Genomic DNA, 22,906 nt, shown 5'->3' with positions numbered 1-22,906 from the left:
ACGGGAGGAGAGTGTGTCTTCAGGGAACACGTAGCTACGCTCGAAATTCTCTTCTCCTGCTGGGCCTGTTTTGCCGTTGCTTATTTGCACACGGCGCTTCTGTCTTTATGTCTCTTTTGCTGTCGGCGGGGCGACTCCCAATGAAAATGCAGCTGGACAGGTAGGCGCGTCCAGTCTAGGAACAGTTGGCATTCATCATCATCTGCTCCACCTGAACGGAGCAAATCAAGGGACTCAATTCCCATGTGTTTTTTTTTTTTTTTCCCAGACTCTTTCCTGAGGAACAATTCATGATTCCAAAAAAGGGATCTATGCAAGCAACTTTTTTACATCTCGGAAATAGGTTTCATAATTAAACTAAATAAAGTAATTAAAGTAACACTGGGTTTTGGCTCGTACTATCTTGCTGATATACAAAATGCGAAATAGAGTTAATTAAAACAATTACAGTTTTTCTAATGGTGGGCCACTATAGCACAAGTATATATAATAGAATATACAGTAAATTAGTATATATATAAGTCATCTGTCTAAATTAGGGCCATGTGGGTATATTGTCTTTTGCTGTACGATGGTGTGTAATGTAAGTGTCAACCAAGCACTTTTAGACAAAGAAGGGACTGAATGACACTGGCGATGTGGCCCTTAAATTCTAGGCGTGGAGGATCTTCACTCCAACAGAGGAATCAGCTCTTTGACTCAGTTGGCAGCCCTCGCACGCCCGACGCCACGACCCTCCCTCGCTCACTAAAGGCACGGAGCAATGGCACACAAGAATTAAACAAACTGGGATAACAATTGTGTTTAATTAAGACACTGAGGTTTTATTGACGGAATTAGAGCAGAGCACTTGGAATTGATTCGGCGGTGTCTGCATAGCACGTTTGGGCAATGAAGGGAAATTGCAGATCGGGCTTTGTAAATACATCCTATACTCAAAAGGATATTACATTTTGTGTGTAGCTGTCTGCCTGCGCACTGTGTGTGTTTCTGTGCGTGTGGGTGTGCACAAAATAATGATGTGTCAGGAAATTCATGCCAGTTTATGAGTACATTCTTCGACTATAATAGGGGCTGGCCACAGAAATGGGCTTTTTAAATACCTCATCGCACTAACATGACATCACATACAACTTCAACTTTGAGCATCTTATCTTCTAAGCCATTTTGGCTGCTGCAACCATACGAAGCATTTTATGGAAACATGAAAAACAATGTATGATTTCCCAGAGTGCCCCAGGGACATGAGGTGAGAGTACAGCTCATCCTGTGCCGTAGGGCTTTTCTTCCATTTTTGTCAGTGATTAAAAACTTTGTTGACCCCTGTGGGGAAATTGTGTTTTTGCTTGGCCTCCTTCCAGTGAGTCAGAAGGTAACTTTTGACAAACAGTGCCAGGGTTTGCCAGTGGAAAATAATTTAACAAAGGGTGCAATTGGTAGTGGACACACACTGTTCACACACCAGTTTAAGTGCCAGTAAGGGTTTGTCGCCCCTGTGTTTGAAGAGGGGGACAACAATGGTGTTTTCCAGATATCAGCTCGGCAACTCAAGGTACTGGAGAGAAGACACACAGAACAATGCAGTTTTCATCCTGGCATCCTTGAACAATGAACCGAGTATCCGCTTCGTCACAATGGTTCGGATTACGGTGGGAATTGGGTGGGTGGGGGGGGGGCGGGTTTGACCGCCCCCCAATTTAGATTTGGACCACAAAAGAGGTCAAAACAACAGGTCGGCAGGGGTCGAAACTACCTGTAATCCTGTAGACTACAATATATTGCCCATGTTCATGCCTGGAAGAAGCTAGTCATACAATTTCAAACAACCCCAACGTGGACCGTACCATTAAGCTGAATCTCTCCGCGAAGCAGCTCTGCAGCACACGATCGGCAGTGTGTGTTTTGACTGCCGTTTCTTTTCCTCCCTTTTCTAATTGAATGAAACTAAAAAAAGCCCCGTGTGTAACTATGCATAATGGGGATATTGTCTTACACCCCTGAGAACAAAGTTGACCCCCCCCGATTGTCATTATATAATTAGTACTCTGCTTGTCACGACACCCCATTGGATGCTGCCAATCTTAATCTTGATGTTATGACCACTCCTCCGCTCAGCGACTCTCTTACCACCTCCTTTAAAATCCTCACCTCTACATTCCTCAAATCCCAACCCATCACCCCGCCCTCCTCCATTCTTACTGTGCCTCCACGGATCTTATTTCTCTCTTTGTGCATTTTTCTCCAACCTCGCGCACGCACCTTGTTGGTTCCCTTCCCTTTGAACCCTTTCAATGGGATTTAAACTATTAAGGAATTAATAGTGATGAAAGACCCCACAAAAGTCAAAGCAATTTTCCTTTCCGCAGACAGCCATGCGAAGAACGAGACAAAAGCATATGTAATTACAGCTCCAGTCATTGGACCATTAGCGATAAAGTCATGGCTGCTCACATATATAGAGCTGGAAGTGGTTTGTTCCACACAATGCATTAATTTCACGCATAAAAAAAAGGAAGGAATTACACTGAAAGAGTCTAATTGTCCTTTCTGTTACTTTATGTATTCCTTTGTGTCCCTGTGTCTGTCCACCCCCTCTAATTTCCTACCGCCTACTTTTCTCTTACCAGCGCACCTCTAGCCCTCCCTGACCACTCTGCTCTGCCTTTATCCAGATTGCAGGGATTTTTATCTCCCATTGAAGCTGTGATGGCAGCACAAAAATGAAATTATTCTTTTGCATCTATTTGGTGGTGAGAAAAGCCATCAAACTGAAGAGAGGTTCATTGGCCAGAAATGTCCCTTTTGTGTTCTTAACCAAAGGCCTTTCACCTTTTGCCCCTCCTGCTGCTCCACCTCCTTTCTCAGCCTGTCTGAGGGTCGGCGACGGCATCACTGCCTCTTGGTTTCCTAGGATATAGAAAGTGGCTCCACACTGATTCCAAACTACAAAAGCCAACAATTGTCAACCCTCGGTGTGGCCAAAAAAGATCCACAACAAAAGCAATACATCATTTAGCAAAGTAGACGTGCTCTGTGGCCCCAGCCACTGCTAAATAAGAGAAGCAACGATTACACACCGCTGTTGTGGAAAACTGCAGGGCAGGCTCAGTGTGGAAGTTGGAGACGACAACGTTAATTGGAGAGTGTAAGTGCACTGGAGGGAAATCAACCACTGACTTAAAGACAATTAGACCCAGACAAAAAGACGGAGGAAGCAAGTTTGAAGATCCGAACAAAAGCTGTGGGGTAACCCCGGACGCCGCCGTCACGCCGTTTACCCAGAGACAAGTAGACTGGCAGCTCACAGCGGTGACGCCAGTGAAGTCGACTGAAGAAGGCTGTAGAACCACACACCTAAGCAGATATTAACTCTCTGAAATCTATATACATGATCAATTTATCATGATGTGCTCGGGTGATGACGAGCTGTATAAATGTAGTGGAGACAGGACTACAAAGATAGGCAGTGAGGACTGATTACACGCAATTCCGTGAATCATCTTTAAGCCAAGATCCAGTTGGAGCTGGGGAGATCTACAGCACCGAGGGAGTATTTTGAATCAGCCGGTACATCAGAAATGGAAATAATCATTAACAGCAGTCAATGCTGTCAAGGGTTATTTCCATTTCTGACGCCAAATGTCCAATGTCCTGCATATGTACACATGGGCTGTGGTTTGGCAGATCAATCAATAGTACAATCCTGCGTGATCTTTTCTGTCATGATTAATGACTGGTCTCATTCACGCCTGTGATTGTAATTATGAGATTGTGATTGGATTCCAAGCGGTTGAGCGGGTTAAGAAGAGGGGAGGTGGGTGGGGTTATTTCTAGTGAACGGGGTGGCTGCAAAGAAGCCATTAACCTCCACGGTGAGGGGGGGCATTAGAACAGAAGGTGAGACGGAAGTTGCCACGACTGTAACCTGTCGGGGAACGTGGCGCTCGGTGTGAGCACTTTATCAGTCTTCGGTGAGCTTTTAAAAAATTAGCCAGCGAGTTAATTTGACCGCACAAGGGTCAACGCCGGCGACCTCGCAGTCTGAGGGCAGTCTCCCTTGGACAATAGGCTCCCGTGGCTATGTGTTTTTTCCCCCAGCCCGCTAGTGAAATTGGCCGGGAGCTAATCAACATTTAGCTCCTCCGAGTGTGTTATTACGCAGGGATTGATGGATGGTACAATTACACCCCGTGTCACTTAGCTAAATGGCTATGTAATCCTAATGAGTTTTTATTCAAACACTGACTATCCAATCAGGGGCTGGCAGTGTGGGGGCTTGTGTGCATGCATCTGTGTGTGTGTGTGGGTACGTGCGTGTATACACGTGTGGTCCAGCAGAAGTATGGGATGACAACACTAACACAACAACATCAAGATGATGCTATTACTGAAGGAAGAGATGAATTGTGTATGAATAAAAAAGTGAAGCCGGGCGCAACATTCCAACGTGGGAGGAGCCTTCTCTTTCTTTCTCTCTCTCTTTCTTTCTTTCTTTCTTTCTTTCTTTCTTTCTTTCTTTCTTTCCTTCCATAGCAACACCCCCATCTCATGGCACTTCTTTACGACTGAAATTCTAGCGTTACTATTATAAACAGATCTTATTTGATTTTGTTCAGAGATAAATTGACTATCCCCAAATGATGTGCATACAATTATTCACATAGCTTTGAGAAAAGGGATCTTTTGCTATATTATTCGGAAAAGAAAAAATAATTCTAGCGATTTGTCCGAGTGAAACAAGTTGATTTTACAAGTGATGTGCAGACTTTTCCAGATCTTAAAGAAGGATTTCCTTCTGCAATGGGACAATATTTTGGGGAATTCCATCACAAGATATATTTTCTTGCCTTGAGGAATCTCATCAAGTACGAATGTCCTTGCCCCCAATGGCAGATCATTAAGCCCCATGCAAGTGTTGCTTTCGTTGATTTCACAAAAAAATAAAAACAGCAAGCGCCTAACGCAAGTAAAAGCAGTTTTAAGCTCCAGAGGTGTCACAGAGGCGAGCCCCAGCGAGGAAGTCCGATCGACAGAGATGAACGATGGATGCCACAGAGAACATTAAGACCTCCCCCCCAGACACAGCCAATGGACACAGACAGCTAGACAGTGTGTGGTGTGGTGTGGGGGACAGAGATAAAAGGTTAGATATGTACACAGGGGAAGAGACTGAGGGTGAGATAAAGTTGGAGAATGGGGTAAAAAGAAAGCCTGTTGCCGCAGGCCCGTGCAGAGACATTTAAGAGGCTCTAAAAATAAATAAATAAATAAAATAAAATCACAGAGCTCCCCAGCTCTGGGCAATCTGTCAACGGGGGGTAAGAGAGTGAGTGAGACGGTGTTCCCATTTCGCACAGTGTTTTGTTTTCGCTCCATAAGGAAACGAAGCGGCCCGGCGGGGCGCGGATCGCGGGCGCCCACGATGGTGCGCTGATGATCTGCGCTCCGCTGTGCACACATCGACATCTCAGGTGCGCCGAGGACACGTTGCTCATTCATTTGCATATCTTGCCGAGACAATCCACTACCTCCATGCCCATTCACGCTTGAAAAAAAACGTGCACCATGGGGCAAGGAGGCAGGTGCTCGGACACCCTCCCCTATTCTTGAATGGGGAGTCGTCTACAGTGTTCTAACGTTCTGCCGTACACATCGCCATTGGGCGGTCTTTCTTAAGCCATGTCCCAAGCCCATTGGTGCTGCCATCTTTGGTTTGGTTTCAAATGTTGCCATTAAAAACTGATGGAGTGCTCCGCCTCTATTACCCACGGACCGGGTGTGAAAACCGCGCACACGGACACGGACACACACACATGGAGGAAAAGCACAAGGTTTTCCTTATCGCTGGACCGGAAACAACAGCCCAGAACAGCGGATGGAAAACTAATAAAGGTTTACTGTTATCGCTGTCAACCTGTAAACAATTAGCACAGTGTCCCGGTCCACCAGGCAATCATAACCAAAGCGTTGATGTGCTGTATAACCATAGTAGCTCTTTTTTAACAAAATAATAAACCTCCCCTCATTGGCACCAGGTGATTTGGTGTCCTATCAGACGTTTGCTCCGACATCCGCACAAGGGAGGCAGATAGGAAGTTTGGTGGTGCGGAGTGTGAGCCAGGAAGGGGACTATTGTCCGATCCAATTCTGTCTCCCCTTCTTCGCTCTGCCACTGCTCTGTTATAATGACAGCTTTCATTGGGTGGTGGCAAGCATGTTTGTGTGTGTTTGTGTGTGTCTCAATGGCCGGTTGGGCAGCATATCTTTTCAAGATTCAAGATTCAAGGTGTTTATTCGTCACATACATACACATACGTTCATGCATACTGTATATGCAGTGAAATGTCATTGCAACGCACCCGGAGATTTTGCATAATAGTTTCTAAACCGAGCATAATAGCTAACTTAATTCCTACCTGGCTAACTAACTGAAACGAACTGATTCCTAAAATGTAATGCAGCTAGTGAAATGAATAATATAAATAAAATTTAATAAAAACTAAAAAAAACTCAAAAATGTATTACAAAGTCGGACCACAAAATAGAAGGGAATAGAGTTATGTACAGTATATGGGATACGCCATTTGTATATACAGATATGTGCGGTGAAGTGCATTCCTGTGTGTTTTTGACTGAGCGCAGTATCAATCGGATCATGCCGCCTGTTGAAATGAAGTATTCAGCTTTTGCAGGTAAAAGTTCAAATCAACTCGGAGTAGACAGACTGCATTTCAGGTGCAAGTTTGGATGCGCTCTCCACATATTCAATTCTGGGATGGACTGGGTTGCCTTCCTCCCGGATCAGAGGGGAGCGTAGTGGCGTGGTATAACGTTGGATCACTTTCCATCATTCGTGTCTCCTGAGTCAATTCTGTCGCTTCCACAACATCAAAATGTGTGTGGTTATTTGGCAAGCCTTGAAGCTCCATGCAAGTCCACAAATCCACTTGAGTAAAAAAACAGTTTGCATTCAAAAACCTTCTTGTTACCTCGTGCCATGTTCCTGTGAAAGGCCTTATGTTCATCTGTCTTTTTATGTGAGCCCGGAGGGGGAGGCAGAAAAGGTTTGATCAACCCCCTTTCTAAATGCAGACGTCATTCGAGGCTTTTGGAATACCATAAGTGCAGCACGGACAAAGGCGTGAGAAGATGCTGCGGCCTTTCCCTGCTGTGCATTTGCAACAGATTTGCAACATTGGTTTGATCTCTGGGTCCTGAGTCCTTCAGCTTCAAAATCAAACCCCAACACGCCGCAGGGTCACACGAACCGTGCAGGCCCCGGAGCTTTCACACACACCGCAAAGGTTCCCTGGGATTGTTACCCCCTTTATGGGCACTTACTTATATGGGTACTAAATTTTTTATTTGAATTGTGTATAAATAATCATTTTGTCTCCTTTTGAAACTATTTGTTGCAGAGTAGTCATACTGCGGGTGTCCAATAAATGCTTGTGAGATTTAGAGAAGTGAGCAGCAGATAGAAAAAACAAAAGCCTGGTCATTATTGGGTGGTAGTCAAATCAGACTAACACTAACCCTTCATAAAATCCCCCCCAGATGCCATTCCAGAAGGTCTTAAACATTTTTTTTCGTGTTTAGTAGGGTTGGACTTTCTGGAGCATAGAAATAAAATTAATAAAAAATAATTTTATTTTATTCAATATATTATTATTATTATTATTATTATTATTATTATTGTTATTATTATTATTATTATTATTATTATTATTATTATTATTATTATTATTATTATAAATTAAATAAATATAATCAATAAATTATTATTTATTTATGTATATGGATATAAACATATGTACAGTATATGTGTGTGTATGTGTCTATATGTATACAGTATATGTGTGTATGTGTATGTATATAAATATATATATATATATATATATATTTTTTTTTTAGTAATTGATTCAAAAACAACGTGTGTAGATTATGTAATTATGTGTGTTTTGTCATGTATGTCATTGCTGCTGCAACTCTGGAATTTCCCTTTGGGGATTAATAAAATACCTTTATCTTATCTTATCTTTCCTTATCTCCCTGATGGAGCAAACTGGCGATGTGAGAGCTCATCTCCTCTTGCTTTCTCTGGCTGGTCTGGGGGTCAGGATGTCGTACGTCCCTTGATTGATGGCTGTGGAATTAATGTTTCAGCGATAAGGGTTGTTGGTCGGAAAAATAGACAAAGGAATAAGTCAGAGAAAAAAAACAAGAGTAAGTGATAGATGGTTTTCGAGAATTGAGTGACATGCTGGCCTACTCCAAGGCCTTCGTATTAACCTTTCCCTTATGTCACCCTTCACGAGTCTGAAGAGTGACAGACGTAAGGACCCAACAAAGTATATTGTTTGGAATTCTGTCTAGTGGTCCTGCCACTTGGCAACAATATTTATCAGCACATATTTTTTACTTTAACACGTTGATAAATTGAAATGATTGATAAAAGATGTCCCGGATCATGATAGCAGCGTGACTTTTATCCAACATGCCGTGACATTTCACAGGGATGCCACTCAATGAAATAGAAGTTCCAATGAAAGCAGTGAAAGGTAGCTGGGAATTGATAAAATCGGGTGTGTTCTTGTATGAGCGTGTACATACAGGTTTATACATTGTGTGTGTGTGTGTGTGTGTGTGTGTGTGTGTGTGTGTGTGTGTGTGTGACATAAAATGACAAGAAGTGACAGCAGATAACTCAGTGAGACAGTTTAGTTAGCCTCACCCAAACGCCGACAGAATGATTACACAGTAAGCAATTGGCTGTATGTGTCTCCATCCATGCATAGGTTTGTGTGGGTGTGTGTGTGTGGGGGGGGGGGGGGGGGGGTTCTGTGTGTGTCTGTGGGTGTGTTCTCTCCCAGAGTGCAGGGTCAACACATGTTTTCAGGTTTGACTGACAGATACATTTCCTCTGCTGCCCTCCCTGCTGCTGTCCAGCCCCCCTATCTCTGCCTCGCCTGTCTCTCTCCACAGCCTTCCCTGACTGATAGAGAGAGAGGGGGAGATAAAGTGCTTACAGCTTAAACACTGGGGAGTTGTGGAAGGCTGCCTTGTGTGTGTGTGTGTGTGTGTGTGTGTGTGTGTGTGTGTGTGTGTGTGGGTGTGTGTGTGTGTGTGTGTGGGTGTGTGTGTGTGTGTGTGTGCGTGTGTGAGTGTGTCTGTGTGTTTGTGTCTGTGGGTAGATGGAGGTGGGCGTAGGGGCTGGTTGAGATGTAAGATTATGTTATTTCGATTGACCATGTGAAAATGGATCGCACTACATGGTAATATTAAGTAATGTGCATCATCCATGCATAAGAGGAGGACTTCTGGAATCTAGAATGTATTGGTGCAGCCGCTATTTCTGTTACCAGAAACATCTACACTAGATTCTGCTAAATTTAAATCGTCGCACATCGGATAGAGAGGATGGCCAGGTGGCGGGGTGCGGGTAGGTTGGTGTGGTTGTGTGGTTGGCGGGGGGCGACCTGGTGGGCCCCCTGTCGACTGGGTTCAGGTCCTGGCAGCTTGCGCCTGGCGCCGGGTGTATTCTGGCGGGCAGCGACCCGGCGGGGCTGCGGAGAGCGCCGCGGGGCCCCCTGGATGCTGCTTGCTGTGGGGGTTGTGGGTTGGGGTGCAGCAGTCGGCTGTTGAGCTTTTGCCTCCCGCTGCGTGGCTTCTCTGAGACGGGTGCACCAGGTGCCGGGGGTGGTGGAGGTTCCGAGGATCTGGCGGTCCACACACTGGGTGGTGGCAAGCATGCTTGTGTGTGTTTGTGTTTGTCTCAATGGCCGTTTGGGCAGCATATCTTTTCAAGATTCAAGATTCAAGAGGTTTATTAGTCACATACATACACATACGTTCATACATACTGTATATGCAGTGAAATGTCATTGCAACGCACCCGGAGATTTTGCATAATAGTTTCTAAACCGAGCATAATAGCTAACTTAATTCCTACCTGGCTAACTAACTGAAACGAACTGATTCCTAAAACGTAATGCAGCTTGTGAATAGAATAATATAAATAAAATTAAATTAAAAAAAACAAAACTCAAAAATGTATTACAAAGTCGGGCCACAAATAGAAGGGAATAGAGTTATGTACAGTATATGGGATACGCCATTTGTATATACAGATATGTGCGGTGAAGTGCATTCCTGTGTGTTTTGACTGAGCGCAGTATCAATCGGATCATGCCGCCTGTTGAAATGAAGTATTCAGCTTTTGCAGGCAAAGTTCAAATCAACTCCGAGTAGACAGACTGCATTTCAGGTGCAAGTTTGGATGCGCTCTCCACATATTCAATTTTGGGATGGACTGGGTTGCCTTCCTCCCGGATCAGAGGGGAGCGTAGTGGCGTGGTATAACGTTGGATCACTTTCCATCATTCGTGTCTCCTAAGTCAATTCTGTCGCTTCCACAACATCAAAATGTGTGTGGTTATTTGGCAAGCCTTGAAGCTAGTCCACAAATCCACTTGAGTAAAAAAACTGCATTCAAAAACCTTCTTGTTACCTCGTGCCATGTTCCTGTGAAAGTCCTTATGTTCATCTGTTTTTTTACGTGAGCCCGGAGGGGGAGGCAGAAAAGGTTTGATCAACCCGCTTTCTAAATGCAGACGTTATTTGAGGCTTTTGGAATACCATAAGTGCAGCACGGACAAAGGCGTGAGAAGATGCTGCGGCCTTTCCCTGCTGTGCATTTGCAACAGATTTGCAACATTGGTTTGATCTCTGGGTCCTGAGTCCTTCAGCTTCAAAATCAAACCCCAACACGCCGCCAGGCATCGGCCGGGGGGGCGCTGACATCCAGGTGTCCTGCACTGAGCACACTCAGTTACGTGGATGGGCGCTCGGTGCCTGCGGCTGGACGGGGCGTATGGCTGGTTGTGGTGGGGCAGGCCTCGCCCTTGCGCGGCGAGTGGTGGTCCCGCGGGCTTAGGCAGGGTGTCGGTCTGTCGGCCCTGGACCTGGAGCAGGGCCTGTGGTCCATGCCTGACATCCACGGCTCCTGTTCTGCGCCTGCGTCTTGTGCCTGCACGTGGGGATGGGTTGAACAGTATGTGTGCGCCGCAGGGGTGCAGGGTCTCCTTGCAGTCTCAGGGACTGGTTTATGCTCCTCGGGGCCCGGACTCGGGTGTTGCTCGGCGGGCTCCTGGCTTCTCTGGGGGCTGGGGGGGTCTTCTGTGGCTGCAGGGCAGGGTGCTCAGGGATTTCCTGCGGTTTTGGGGTGTCTATATAGGTGTTTCACTCAGGGGTGGCTTCCTAGCGCCTCCACGATATAATACCGACCTCATACACCAAACCAACTGGGATAAGTCCTGTACACTTACCGGTGGACACACACACACACACACCCACACACACACACACACACACACACACACACACACACACACACACACACACACACACACACACACACACACACACACACACACACACACACACAAACACACACACACAAACACACATACAACATCATATCTGGCATTTTACGAGCATTTCTAATGATAATATGTTATTGAGAAATACTGTGCCATTGTACTGTGGCCGTTGGTTTTGAATGTGTGAGGCAGGTGGGATTTGCTCAGGATAAACCTTTGCTGAACATTCAGTGAATCCCAGATTTTGCACCAACACCGCCCGTAAGAAGAAATTCAGAACCTTTGAGAAACCTTGAGAAATAAGGGCCTTGGTCTAAGCCCAAAGGAAGATTTGACTCCACTTCCCTCCACCTGTCACCGTACGTGACGAAAGAAAATAGAAAAAAGAATGATCAAGAATTGGCAAAAGGCAATTCACAGAAAACGAGTCCAGGCGTGAATGAGTGAGGATCTCAGAAATGTTCCTCGATTTGGGTTTGGGGTCTCATGTTGGCGTAGCCCTCTTGCCTTCCTTTCTAGCCGGCGTGAGAAGATGCTGCGGCCTTTCCCTGCTGTGCATTTGCAACAGATTTGCAACATTGGTTTGATCTCTGGGTCCTGAGTCCTTCAGCTTCAAAATCAAACCCCAACACGCCGCGGGGCATCAGCCGGGGGGGCGCTGACATCCAGGCGTCCTGCGCTGAGCACACTCGGTTACGTGGATGGGCGCTCGGTGCCTGCGGCTGGACGGGGCGTATGGCTGGTTGCGGTGGGGCAGGCCTCGCCCTTGCGCGGGGAGTGGTGGTCCCGCGGGCTTACGCAGGGTGTCGGTCTGTCGGCCCTGGACCGGGAGCAGGGCCTGTGGTCCATGCCTGACATCCACGGCTCGTGTTCTGCGCCTGCGTCTTGTGCCTGCACGTGGGGATGGGTTGTACAGTATGTGTGCGCCGCAGGGGTGCAGGGTCTCCTTGCACTCTCTGGGACTGGTTTATGCTCCTCGGGGCCCGGACTCGGTGTTGCTCCGCGGGCTCCTGGCTTCTCTGGGGGCTGGGGGGGTCTTCTGTGGCTGCAGGGCAGGATGCCCAGGAATTTCCTGCGGTTTTGGGGTGTCTATATAGGTGTTTCACTCAGGGGTGGCTTCCTAGCGCCTCCACGATATAATACCGACCTCATACACCAAACCAACTGGGGTAAGTCCTGTACACTTACCGGTGGACACACACACACACACACACACACACACACACACACACACACACACACACATACACACACACACACAAACGCACACACACACACACACACACACACACACACACACACACACATACACACACACACACAAACACACACACACACACAGACACACACAGACACACACACACACATATACTCTGTATAGAGAGATTTTTTTTTTTATCATATCTGGCATTTAACGAGCATTTCTAATGATAATATGTTATAGAGAAATACTGTGCCATTGTACTGTGGCCGTTGGTTTTGAACGTGTGAGGCAGGTGGGATTTGCTCAGGATAAACCTTTGCTGAACATTCGGTGAATCCCAGATTTTGCACCAACACCGCCCGTAAGAAGAAATTCAGAACCTTTGAGAAACCTTGAGAAATAAGGGCCTTGGTCTAAGCCCAAAGGAAGATTTGACTCCACTTCCCTCCACCTGTCACCGTACGTGACGAAAGAAAATAGAAAAACGAATGATCAAGAATTGGCAAAAGGCAATTCACAGAAAATGAGTCCAGGCGTGAATGAGTGAGGATCTCAGGGTTTGGGGTCTCATGTTGGCGTAGCCCTCTTGCCGTCCTTTCTAGCGGTTCAGGCAAATCCCCGGCCACACGTGGCTCTATCTGTGGTTATGAACTCTCTCCCTTGATGCATTCGCCACCCGCCATCACTAACATGGCCTTTTCTGCTAACGCCGCACTACCACCACAACCACACACACACACACACACACACACATGCACGCACACACACACACGCACACACACAGTGCCTCACTGTCCTTCGGCGTGTCAGATTAAAGGGATGGAGATGAACTTGAGGGGTGGACGCTAATTGCAATTGTCAATCCAATCTGGGCCCCGGCCCTGAAAGACAGGAGCTCCCCAGTCCTTCATCAGTCTTCATTAATATTGAAGTGGGGATTTTACTGAGGAACTTAATCGGAGCTCATCTCACAGAGCATCAGGAAGATAGTGGTAGTGTGTGGGCGGGGGCGGGGGGGAACACGTCCAGCGCCTTGGGGGGGGCGGGGAGTGCCAATCAAAAAGTTCTCCTTTCGCATTTTAAAAAGGTGTGGAAAGATGAGGAGATAGCGGAGGTGGAGCAGCAGGGGGAAGAGGGCATAACCGCATCACAGGAAATGGTAAATAGGAGAGTTGGAGAAAGAGACAGTGGGGTGCGGATCGACCGAGAGGCCGAAGGACAAAATCATAACGGCACACTGCGGTCAATTAAAGCTGTGACAGAAAAGGAAATTAGAATCAGCGAGACGTTAACATATATATACATGTTTATACACATTTATATGCATGTTAACTTCGTTGGGTGAAACCTCTTGAGTTAGACACGCAATATTGGTCGTAAAGCTACCTGGGTGACTAATCAACGTCATGGAGCTTGTTCACAACTCGTGAACAGTAAACACGATTAAATGAACGAAACACAATTTTATCAGTAAGGGTGAGTAAAGGTTTTGGGGTGAATTTACTTTGTCACTGTCAGCAATTTACGCTGACATTTAGTAGTCGCTGCTAAACTACGGCACCACAACACGCCACTGCCCCGCTCCGTGACAAGGTGTCACGTCGAGGAGCTGAATCTTTAATAGCTCCTCTGTTCTCCTCCGGTCTCTGGTCTCATTAACCCTTATTCGGAGTCATCTGGCCTCAAAGATGAAGATGGGTCAAGACAACTATGGAAACTGGGACTAGAACAGGGGAGGAAGGACACTCTCAAGGCTGCCTAAATATACTATTTAAGAACCCACTGGTTTCGTGCCCCACATGAAGACGCCGAAAGGGATTACGGCCGTTTCAAATTCACATGTGGACGTGAACAGACAGATTTTTTGGGATCATGCGAATCCCAACAGTGCAGCCAAACTTAGGCAGCCGCACCTTCGTATGGCATCGCAATGCTGTGTGGCATGTAACTTGACGTACCGAGATTGCATTTCTTAACGGATGCAAATGGCCAGAGTCAACTTTATGGAAATGAGTGTGGCAGGACACCATTTCAAGAGATGCAAAGGTGGCCCCGTCTGTGAAACTTTTTCAGAGATTGATTAAGTAAGTGGTCACTAAATTTACAAAATGTAAATATGATACACAACGGCTTGACCATCTTGACCGACAGCACCTGTACAAAAAGCTGAGCCCTACGGGAGTGGAGTTTTGGTGTGTTCCTCACACACTCTGTATCTCACCCCCACCATCCAATTCAACATTTATCGTTGAACTTCTTCCGGGCTCTAGCACTCACCCTCCACTTAAGCTTGACCTCGCTGGGTCTCCATCTGCTGAGCATCACCAAGCCAGCTGATTGGAACACAACACAGAAGAGAAGCTGGGTGTGATAAAGGGCTCTCCGACCCTGTTCTGCGAAATGGTTTCCCTATTGTACCAAACTGTTTTTTCCTTGAACACATATGTCAGGACGCCGTCATTGTAAAACAAAATTAAATTCATCGTAAAATGGGAAAACAGAAACTTCTCATAAATCCGGTGTATCAACAGTACAAGGTAGTCTTCTAGCCCTGTAGTGAGGGAACACATGGTTGATTATCTGAATACGACCGCCCCAAAGAAATTCACTTTGGGGCCCCTGAGTAGCAGTCAAGGTGACACTTGAAGTTCCAGTGCATCTCAGGAGAAGTTTTTGTGTTCACCCACCTGCGTCCAACCCTCAAATTCTGCAGCCAGTTGTTCATTAACATAAAATCAACACCCATAGGAAAAAATATCATAGATATGGTTGTTTTTTTTTTTCTTTTTTTTCAAGCATAAGGAATTGTTTTAATTGCTAATACATGACCTTAAATGCCCTAGGCCTCAGGAGTCACTGTTGTGGCAAATCACTGATTAAAGATTCTGAAATTAGAGAATAAGGATCTGTGAATATCACTATGTGACTTTTCCTCCTCTGAACCATGTGATTTCATTACCTGCCCCTTCATAACGGGGAGTCATAAAGAAGTAAAGAAGCATGAAGGCAGCTTTATACTTGCCCCAAGCAAGAGGGCACGAGGGAGAACGTGACGCAAATGTCTCACCAGGGGGTGGTGCCATGGTGCATAGGGAGCTGCGCGACGTCGCAGCGCTAGGACGTTTACCTCCGGGATTTTGTTCATTTGGCGCGAGGATTCGCAGCACAAGTCAGAAGTGAAATTCAAAGTCGGCCTTTTACTTTTGATGCAAATACAAATAGTATACGCAAACAGCTCTCTCAGGTTTGGTTGATTTTATTGTGAATGAACAGGGTCGATGTAAAGTTCAGTTTACAAATGAAAGGGAATTTTTTTATTGGTATTTTTGTGGAGTTTCTTGCAAGGAGCCTGGGAATGAAGGAGAATAACTACACATTGCAGGGTTTCCCCAGAGAAAAGTTGTTGTTAGGCCCGGTGGCAAGTACGGGGGCCGGGGGGGTTGTAAGAGAGTGATGCTGAAAGTGTCACGTTATCTGATTGACTAGGCGACCATAATGTGACATCGATGAGTGGCGCTTCTGTTTGGCTCGAGTGGCATGGGAGCGGAAAGCGGTGGCGCATCATACGGAGGGATTCAAGCGGTGCCCTCCAAACCATAATGTTAGTGATGGCTGTGGCGGTTTTGGAGCACGGCAGGGTGGATATTTCAATCGGGCAGCTCGGGCACGGCACCAAAATCCTTGTCGCGATTCGGATCCGGTAGACACCGATCGTATAGGAACTGGGTTTCGGTGCCCAACCCAACGGGATGTTTAAAACATCCTGCACTGATCACGTTTTGATTCAAAGTGTGCATGGAGAGAAGAGGCTGTGTGTGTGTGTGTGTGTGCGTGTGTGTGTGTGTGTGTGTGTGTGTGTGTGTGTGGGTGTGTGTTGGGGGGGGGGCAGCTTTTAAACCTCGTCTTGCCTTCATAAAGTGCTGTTTTCATCCCTAAGAGAAAGAGCAGCAAACAATAATCACACTTGCTCATTACCGCCGCGGCAACCCCGCCCTGCCCCCCACTCTCTTTCTTGTATCTCCCATGTATCTACAATCAAACAAGATTTTACCCATTTTAATGTTGACATTCTTTCTAGTTTAAAGAAACAACCTTCAAAATAAAAAATAAAAATAAAAATGAAAAAACGCCAACGTTTTGGCCCGACCAGGGTTAACGTAAGCCCGGCGGGCAGCCTTCCGTTAAGACTCTATTCTTGGACGGAATGGAACAGTTCAGTGAGCTCCTCTGTGATAAAATGCTGAGCAGGGCATGACTTCAACCCAGCCCCTCTTGTCTCTGCATGGAAGGGGCGGACAGACCAGCTCATTTCCTCTTTTTCTGCGTTTTGGCGGTTCAACCACCATGAACAGCGATTCCTACTCAGCACCGATCCCAGTGCGTGCAGCCATGTTTGCATGCTGTCTAGTGTCTATTTGCCCTCTTCATTGTTTATTACTTCCTACCACTACTTTATTACTTCCTGCTTCACACTGTCCTTTCTCTCTACTGTCACCCGTTTCTGAGAATACTGTAATTCACTCATTTCACCGGCCACCATCCAAAGCATGTGCATGTGTGTGTGTGTGTGTGTGCGTGCATGTGTTGTAGTGTGGTGTGCTGTGTGACGATTAAAGATTGTTCTTCTTCTATTACTGCAACGGAGAATAGCTATAAACATAGGGTATTCCATCATATCCTCTCCTAGACTTATGGTGACTTGCTGGCGCTGGAATCCCACCAGTGGCAGCAAGCCACCATAAGTCTAGGAGAGGATATGATGCGGCAAATGCAGTTTGGGGGAACAGTTGCAATGGCGGTAAGATTATAGTAATGGTCAAGTATAGGGGGTGGAGGAGAGGACGGAAGAATCGCATAACTATTTCAAAATCACAGGTCTATTTCTGAAAGTGAGGCTAGAATTGAAGCAGGGGGCGAAATCAGAACGAGCTGGTGCAGGCAAAGCATGACCATGTGTGTCTATGTCTATAAAAATAAGGGAATATAAGGGGGACATTAACAAGCACAGGACAATTTCTCATCTCCCTTCCTGCATATTTGCACGCTCGCTATGTGTGTTTGGTTTAAAGTGCGGGAGAGAGAATTTAAAATATGCTTTCAGAAGAGATGCCTCATTTGCACTGTATGCGCAAAAAAATATGCTCGCTCTATTTGTCGCTCAGAGTGCACGTGGATGAAAGAGAGAGAGAGAGAGAGAGAGAGAGAGAGAGAGAGAGACAAGATCTGGGCCCAGAATTGCAGTTATTAATCACGGTGCGAGCGTCGATTAATCTGCTGTGGAGGCAGTTTGGAAGATGGACTCTATTTACTGCTAAAGCTGTTCATGGGGCTTTTGGGGGAGAGGCAGCCATCAATCTCCGGGCTATCTTTAAAAGAAACCAGCCCGAGTGCAGGCATCGGTTTCAACCCCTCCCCCGCCCACCGGCCCGCTCTCTCTCTCCAACCCCACCCCACACCACCGCCGACAACACTGGGATAGGCTGGGAAAGAGAGGCTGCATGCAACCTTTTCGTCGTCGACTCAAGGTGAAGCTTTCCGTCTCCTGGGGGGACATACCGTTAATGTGCTTTTAAAAATAATAATATCCCCTAAAAATAAACGTCGAACCTTGCCCTCCGCCCTCCCTGCCCAAATCCCTTGCTGTTTTCCGCCCTGTGTTCCTAATTATCATGTTCAATTAACCCGTGTTAATTGCCACTAATGCGAAGGTGGGGCAACCTGGCACGCGTGCGCCATTTTTGTAAATGAACGGGAGCCCAGGTGGCCTCGTAGCATAGCAAAGTGCATTTGTGTGTTTCGTGTGTGTGTGTTAGTGTGTGTGGTTTTTTTTTTTTTTTTTTTTGGGGGGGGGGGGGGGGGGGTGGGCGCAATTACAGCCCCAGCTTTTTAATCTCACCTTGCTTCATAAAGCGTTGTTTTCATCCTCAGAGAAACAGCAGCAAACGATAATCACACTTGCTCATTACCGTCACGGCACTGCGGCCCCACCCCCCACTCTCTTCCTTGTATCCTCCATTTTCCACCAAGTTGTTGGGGCCTATTACCTCTGCGGGGAAGCAATGGTAACACTTTAGCGTCCGTCGCTGCATCTTTCTTAATCTCTGCTGGTGCTTTGTTATGCCTTGCAGGGGGGAGAGGCGATAATGTTGTCACTATTGTTTTTCAGAATGCGCAATGGGTAATGTACCTACATTTTTATTTATCTTTAATGTATTATTTTTGCTTCACTCCAGCTTTCGGTGCACACAGAACGATGCATAATTTTAACATTAGCAGTTTGTGTGTGTCTGTGTGTGTCCTGAGAGCTGAGGTAATAATCCTTTATTTGCTTGAAGTAAACAAATCCCTTTTTGCCTGAGTAACTTGAAACTCTCCAGTGCAACAATATAATAAGGTAGTCCACCAAAGAAGTGGCATTGACACCCACCCCGACCCACCCCCCACCCAGCCAAACACACCCTTTAACTCAGCCAACAGCCAAGCTAAACCAGGAGGGGCCCCCTGGCCCACGTCAAATAGGCTGCAATCCTCCCCAGGCTGGATGGAGTTACGGGCGCAGAGTGGAGCCAAAATGTTGAGTGGTGATGGACCTGAACGGTAGGGGCCCCGCAGAGGTCGACAGTAGCCACTGACTTCACCAAATAACTGGATGGTCTTGTCCTCCTTCCAACAAATTCGAGTCCAGCGCTTTTCCGCCGCCTGCGTCCAGCTGACCTCTCATTACCAGGCCATTACAGGGAGCTCAGGGCTGTCTCCACCTGATGCGGCACGTGTCCCTGGTGGTATCCGTCAAACCTCGCTGCGAGTGAGAGTTCGCACGGGCTATTTCACCTCCGAACCCTCGCCCAGGTAACAACATCCCCGGCCGCAATCAGACCACTATTCATTCTTCCTCTCAGTCGGTTTTTTGTTCAGTTTTTGTTCCATTCCTGCTTCCCTACTCCATCTAGACACCAAGCCTGTTTGTAGCCAACCAGTCAGTGAATAACGTTCTTCATTAAATCGAGCGAACAGGACACCAGACAGAATGGTCTCCTGTTCCTCTTCCGGGAAAACTGTGACCCATCTGTAATCAAAGACACGATTTCCCTAACTGTGAGGGAATGAGGCCATTTGGAGTCTTCTCATTCCTTTCTTCTTACCAATCTGGCAAGAACATCTAGACAATCAGTTGGGCACTCTAGTGCTACGGAGGAGCTGGAGAGGGATTTTGATTATCTCTGATTAGAACTGTTCTCCTATTTGCGTACCGTCGGCTATAGGGACACGAATCTCACATCTGATTGGTGAAACAGGATGCGAGGGAGAACACGGCCTGGCCAGCAAGGTCAAACTATGTCAGCAGTTCCGCAGTGATTACAAAGTTTGCGGCGCACATTCTGAACTTCTATTTGTTTTCGGAAATATACTTAATGTTCCGGGTTTTTTCGGGTTTAGCAAATAAAAGGCCTGCCATGTTTTTGCTTCACCTATGCACTGATACAGCTTATTTCACTCATTAGTCAGACCTCAGGGTTGCCCTATTTATCAAATCTGCATAGTTGACTCAAAACGTTGGAGTGGAATTTTTCCTCTCAACGTGGAACCCTGAATCTACCAAAATCATTGGCACATCCATAGGTGCTTTCAATTTGCACGATGGTCCAAAAATTGGGCAGACCTGCAAAAGAGATCCCATTTGGAAAAATTGCCAAGAACTGCTATCTATCTGTCCTCAATCAGTCCTGCCGGCGGCCCTGATTCACCCGGATTTAAAAAAAAGGGAGTGTATGATTTGCCTCAGCCTCTGCTGGATCTGGTAGGTAAGGACAGACAGATCCAAATGTCATAAAGGGAAGTCATGGAAATTCCCCTCTAAACAATTCTCATACTATGTACGATACAATGCATTCGACCACTGCTTAGTCCTTACCCTGAGGAAGGTGAGGTCTCTGCTCCGGTCGATGCTGGTGATCTCTAGGTTGCCCATCACCACCTCGCAGTTCTCGTAGTACTTCCTCAGGGTGCGGTACTGCTGTTCCAGGTCGGACAAGGTGCTGAGCTTGTTCTCTGTTCCGGCGCACACTGAAAACAAAGGAGGGATGAAAAGGTGTTGTGTTAGGACATGGTTTTTGACCTTTAAAAAGGGTTCAAGTGTTCACAGCAGCTCGAAAAAGCTCAACAGCGGCAAATGAAGATGAAAACAGAAAAAATATATAAAAGTCGTTTTCCGGGGAACAGAACTTCATAGTATTTCAGATACTGTATTACTTTTAGATCCTTTTTATGAACCACTCAAAAATATAAACAGATTTTTCATCAATTTATGACTGTTCAAGATTGTTTTTGTTTTTATTTATTTATAATTTCAACTGCGGAAATTCTGATGACCAATTTGGAATACAGGAAACATGTTTCTCTGATATCTATTAAAGGAAATGTATCTACTTTTCATACTGTACACCCTCACACTGTACAATTTTTCATTGAGCTAAATCAGATTCATTAGTTCAAACGCAAACAATCTGAGGCAAACTGTTGGGATCGTCCCATTGTAGTGACACGATGACTGACAGGACCACGTGCTGAGAAAAAAACAAAACGTCCTCAGAGAAAGCTCGGACATCCAATATCACTGAAACAGTGGCTGTCTTATAACTGTCCATTTCTATGTTCTGCTTTGAGTTGAATGCATCTCTATAGAGTATTGCATCCTTGTTTTCCCAATAAATAATACAAAAAATGAATAATGTACGATGATTTCACAGGTCCAACACAAAAGCATCATCGCTGCCAAAAACCTCATTAAGGCAAAAGAAGCTCCATCACATTCGGTCCCCTCAAAGCTGCAATTTGCAACCTCTACTCCAGTCAAAACAAAATTATGGAGTGGATAACCAACAGCAAGCGGCTCATCTCCAAACCATCGGGCGCCGGTGTCGCACGAGGGCCGGCCTGGTAATGTCACTCAGTGGCTGTGGAGCTGCGGGCTGCAGTTTTCTTCTTGGCTGGTCTGGTGTTGTAAGGCTGCGGGTGAGGGCCCGGGCTGCCACACCAGCGCCCTCAACCCCCCTCTCTGCCTCCACCCTTCACCCACACCCCCAGTACGCAAGAGACACTTAGAAAGCCCCTTTAGCTGCTGCCCCGGGGGCTACTCGCACGACAAGTAATTAAACCAAACCGTTTCAACCCATCAAACACCTCGTCTCTGCGACCGACACAAGCCATCTGTCCAATCAGCTGGTGCATCCCACTAGCTGCTAAACACACACATACACACACACACACACACACACACACACACACACACACACACACACACACACACACACACACACACCCACTGGGATCTTTTATCTGCCCGGCACAAAGGTACATTGATATAAAGTATGTCATTTGGAAGCCAGTACAATCTCACTTTACAGATCACTATGACATATAAGTATATTTTGATGGTGTTAACTGAGGTGTGCTTTTCCCCTTAGAAAGAAATGGTTGAGAAGGCCGTTCCTCTCTTGTCGTGCACTGACTGTGGCTGCCTCTTGGGGATGGATGGGCAGGGCGCTCTCAACACAATCAAACGTCTTTACCGGCTTTGTATTTTGTTTTCAAAACATTTTACACCTTAGTACAGATTTCCCGTCCTTCCCTCACGGCAGGTAGTAACCAAACCACGGCAAATTCAACCCCCCCGAACACACACGTTTATTTTCCTGCTGCTATGTGGTGAAAATTCTGTTTTCTATTTAATCCCCTTCGTTAGCCTCCAGCAGCTGATGGCGGAGTGAGGATTGGGTCTTGGAGGCGATGCGAGGCTGCAAGAGACAAACATGATTTTTGTTACCGAGTCTCGAGCTGATGCTGATATTAGTGGTGTTGCTCCGCCGGTACTGGGGCAATTTCCCGCTACGGGCTACAGCGGCGGCGATTACCTGGGTGGCTAGGGAGCGCCTGGTGCGAGACTCTGCTCAGTTGTGATCTATGGCAGGCCGGGGTGTTTTTAATAACAGTTAGCATGGGCTGAAGGAGGGTTGGGGAGGCGTTGGTCATAAAGCGTGGATAGGTGTAATAAACCGTATATTGAACCCTCGGGCGGGGTTGCCGAGATCAGAGGAATGGGGGCATGGTGGCATGTGCGGTGTTGTGAAGTTCACTTTATCTTATTTTCTTATTTTCCCCTCTCGCTCACTCTCTCTTTATCGGTCAGCTTCCCCGAGCACGGCTTCAATAAGCTGGCCCAGATTTCAAACCTATCGCTAACTATGAGAAATCACCCATTGGTTGCCTGTATTTCAGCAAGATGTTTTTTTGTTATACTTTGCCTTGTGTCTTTCTTCTTCAT

At 46.4% G+C, this 22,906-nt stretch overlaps 1 protein-coding gene across 1 annotated transcript in view; it reads right to left on the bottom strand.

Moving 5' to 3' along the window:
* Positions 1–20,647, bottom strand: part of erbb4b (erb-b2 receptor tyrosine kinase 4b) — a gene marked incomplete at its 3' end in the record, with an annotated part of 188,909 nt that extends 168,262 nt beyond the window's left edge. Inside the window, 1 exon segment of the mRNA XM_080019820.1 lies at positions 20,498–20,647. Coding sequence (XP_079875946.1) covers positions 20,498–20,554 — 57 coding nt within the window. The 5' untranslated portion in view covers positions 20,555–20,647.
* Positions 20,648–22,906: the final 2,259 nt, after the last annotated feature.

This window comes from Zeus faber (assembly GCF_960531495.2).
Source record: "Zeus faber genome assembly, chromosome: 18".
Lineage (NCBI taxonomy): Eukaryota > Metazoa > Chordata > Actinopteri > Zeiformes > Zeidae > Zeus > Zeus faber.
Note: the sequence above shows the minus strand (reverse complement) of the source record. Positions and strands in the feature narration are given on the sequence as shown.